The following is a 3,879-nucleotide window of genomic DNA, read 5'->3' on the forward strand; positions in this document are numbered from 1 at the left end:
GCAGTCAGTGTCTGAAGGGGGCCTACAAGGATGCTCAGAGGGACACTTCATTAGGGACTGTACTGGTAGGACAAGGGGTGATGGTTTCAAACTTAAACAGGGGAAGTTTAGGTTAGATAGGGGGAAGAAGTTCTTTACAGTGAGGGTGGTGAGGCACTGGAATGGGTTGCCCAAGGAAGTTGTGAATGCTCCATCCCTGGCAGTCTTCAAGGCCAAGCTGGACGGGGTGTTGGATGACATGGTTTAGTGTGTGGTGTCCCTGCCCATGGCAGAGGGTTGGAACTAGATGATCTTAAGATCCTTTCCAGCCCTAACCATTCTATGATTCTATGGCTTCAGTGGGGGGATGATCAAGCCTATAAATAGACCTTACGGGTTAAGAAATCATTATCCTTGTAATTGTGTGAATATTAGAGTGGCTACGAGGTTTTGGTTTGTTTGGGGTTTTATATGTAAAGGATGTTCTCTGACATTCAGTTGGAATGTTCTGACCTTAATTCTCCCACAAAGCTGAACACCTCTGGCACGCTGAGTATCCAGGAATTCAGAGTCCTATGGAAAAGGCTGCTTTTCTATTTGGTATAACAGTAATTTCTGTGGCCCCTTTCAGTATCTCCCTGCTCACAGTCTGTTTGGTGTCATCTGTTGTTTTGGGGGGCTTTGTTTTGTTTAAAAATATTACCCCCACCAGGAAGTCTTCCAGAAAAGAGACACTAGCAGATCAGGAAAGCTTGACCTTGTGGAACTGCATGCAGCTGTACAGGAGACAGGTGAGTCTTTGCAAGTCTCACCCTCTTCCTTACAAAGGCTGGAAAAAACCCAGGGCTGGGAAACATCTTGAGAATTGTAGGAAGAGCCCAGGAGGAGTGGAGATGGTTTTAGCCTTCTCTGCTTCCCTCTTTAGCTGGGTAAATGCATCTGAAGCTTACTTGGCTGTGGGATAGGCTACTTAATCTTTGCCCTAGTGTGGTCTCATACGGATAGTTCTCCAAAACAGAAGCATCTGTCTATTTTAGACCCAGTTTTTAAATCCCTTCGTGTTCATTACTAATTTAATTTAAAGGACTGTCTGGGGTTGTGTGGATGCATGCAGGAGGCCAGATCTAGCTCATGTTAAATTGCTGCCTCTGCTAAAGTTGACAGCTCAGGGACTGAACCTGGAAGTGTGGGACTTGCACAGAGGTAATGCTGGTGCCTGGCTTCACTAATAAAATGTCTGAAGCTTGATCTGGAAATGGAGGGCAATACATATGGATCCAAATACTGGTCTAAGCTCTGTTGCTCTTACTGGGCTTTGAGTGGGGGCCGATGCTCAGTCTTGTAGCTTCATTGCACGTTTACAGTTTAAATATCTCTCCTCTTTTTGATGAGTGGTTCACCCAGTTCATCTGAGTCAGTGCAAACAGTGAGAAACCCAGGGAGACCTCTGGTAATGTACACTAAAATCCCAGGCCATGAATAGAAAATACTTCTATTCATTGCAAATGCTGTTTGACATTGGGACTGATTCTTTCTTATGAGCTTCCTCTGTATTTTCTTTTTCATCTCCTTTCCTATCCTTTTGTGGAGTATTGCTCTTAAACACAGCTGCTGTTATTCCCTCATACCTCTTGAGCAAAGGATGTCCATGTGTATTTTATTCCAACTCTGGCCATCTGTGAGGCGATCAGATCTGAACCCTTTCAAGTTTGGAGGAAACACAATCTCCGTGTAATGGCCTGGTTTGGGCTGGCTGATACTTGGTTATCTTAGGGGAGGTCTGAAGAAACAAGCTGTTGGAGAAGGGCTGCAGATCCCTCGGTTGTGCATGCTTGCAGTTGTGTGTGTACGCATAGCTGTGCACATTCATAGAATCATAAAATGGTTTGGTGGGCTGGAAGGGACCTAAAAGATCATCATTCAGCTGTGTACAGTTGGGAAATGCTATCTTATTCTATTTTCCTGCCCCACCCCACCCCTTTTTTTTGTGTTCCTTTTATAAAGGTATTTCCCTCAGCAATGAAGTCTGTAATTTGATGGCAATCAGATATGGTGACCCTCACTTAAAGATCAGCTTTGAGAGCTTTGTGTGCTTCATGCTTCGAGTGGAGATCATGGGAGGTGAGGTTGGTGCTACATGGCTGGCCAGGCAAGCCAGGCTGCCCAGCTAAGCCCTGGCTTTTCTTGCACTGCTCCAGCTGGCAGTGGCATGGTCAAAATAAGGACTGAGTTTCTGAATAGACCAAGAGCAATTAATTTAAAGCAAGGGAGAGACATACAGAAAATCAAGCACTCTCTCTTTACCTTTCCACCAGTCACTTTCTACGGAAAGCCAGGCTGTACGTATCAAAGTGATTTATTTCCCTGCAGGTTTGCACCAGTCTTCTGTAGGAGGAGGTAGGCAAATTACAGATGGAGACTCCATATTCTCCAGGAAAAACAGAGCCTTGGAATATACCTGTAGTAGGACTGCAGTTATGATGAGACAGCTGTTACTCAGTCTGTGAGCTCATGTTGTAGACACTTTGTACATGTCTCAGCACTGTAGTGGGTGGGGTTTGGGCCACATGCTTTTCAAGGACTAACAGCTGAATGGACAGACAGTAACATGCCTGACTTTATTCAGCTGCTCCTTGTGTCCAGGCCCTCAGGACTGTTCCAGTGACAGACCAGAGGAGCTCACATGCACTCCTGAATAGCCCTTGAACTCTGCCTTTGAGGCTTTTCCTGAGACAGAGAGTCTTGGCTGGTGTTGATCTCTTGGATATCAAGTTAACGCTCCTCGTTTATTTTCTTTGCAGAGGCCTTTCGCAACTTAACGCAAGATGGCAAAGGGATTTATCTCCAGGAATCTGAGGTAAAGCCTGTTCCCAGACTGTCAAATGCAGACTTCTTCATGGCAAGTGGCACTGCAGGTTTTATTTTGTAGCATTAAAAAAGGTATGTTTACTAGATCGCTTACAGCGTAAGTTAGAAACAAGGAACTTCAGGCTTCTAAGTCTTCTGCCTTACTATGGCTTCTGTTCCTTCTGGAGACAGATCTCTAATGCCTCATAGTCCAGTTCAGTTGTGAATATCGCAGAGCTCATCGAGATCAATGAGTTCAACCCACTTTCCCCATTATTTTACAGTGGATGATGATGACACTGTATTCCTGAAGCAGTGCTGTAGAGGAGGGGACAACCAGGCCTGTATCAGGATGAGGAAGGCTGCTTTGTATATACTTCGTGTGCACCCTGGCTCAACCCTGCAATTTACCACATATGAAGAGTCTTCCCCTCAAGCAGACTTGACTCAATAACCACAGACTTGATGAACTGAAGTTTTTCTAATTAATGTATTTATTTTGAGTCCTATTTCACTTCAGACAGCCCTACTGAGAAGAGACTTCTGGATGCCAACCGCTGTAAGCGCACAGTGATGCCATGGAGTGTAGTGGCCGAGTTGCTGTGCCTGGTGATGGGGCTTTTCAACCTGGGAGAGAAACAGCTCCTGCTCCGAGTGGTTTGTCACCTAACAGAGGAAATCCCAGTTCTGCAGCTGCTGAGTCCATGGCAGAGAGCAGGAGTCTGTGTGCTTGTGAGGAAGAAGGGGTGGGGACTCTCTAAATGAATGCTTTTCCCTAGCCGTGAGTCGGAAAAGGGATTTGCAAGCATTCAATCCATCTTTTTTGCCTTTAGAAGTCAGCACAGTTCTACTGAAGTGAAACTAAGTTGATTTGACCAAGCGATCAGAGAGGCCTCCAGCTCTCTGTTGTGGATGGAGGCTGTGATGTTTGCATATTTATTTCAGAAAGGCAGTGGGTTTTCTCTGCATATTGAGAAGTACAGTACAGTGAGAAGTCAACTGATCCCATATTGTCTTTAAGTTACCAGAGACTGGCAGGGAGTAGATGTTCTC

General features: G+C 45.3%; 1 protein-coding gene across 1 annotated transcript in view; it reads left to right on the forward strand.

The window, feature by feature from the left end:
- Positions 1-3,137, forward strand: part of CAPN14 (calpain 14) — a 21,275-nt gene extending 18,138 nt beyond the window's left edge. Inside the window, exons 17-21 of the mRNA XM_010017546.1 lie at positions 511-579; positions 692-770; positions 1,984-2,100; positions 2,781-2,836; positions 3,111-3,137. Coding sequence (XP_010015848.1) covers positions 511-579; positions 692-770; positions 1,984-2,100; positions 2,781-2,836; positions 3,111-3,137 — 348 coding nt within the window. The remainder of the gene's footprint in view (positions 1-510; positions 580-691; positions 771-1,983; positions 2,101-2,780; positions 2,837-3,110) is intronic.
- Positions 3,138-3,879: the final 742 nt, after the last annotated feature.

This window comes from Nestor notabilis, unplaced genomic scaffold, assembly GCF_000696875.1.
Source record: "Nestor notabilis isolate BGI_N333 unplaced genomic scaffold, ASM69687v1 scaffold1117, whole genome shotgun sequence".
NCBI lineage: Eukaryota > Metazoa > Chordata > Aves > Psittaciformes > Psittacidae > Nestor > Nestor notabilis.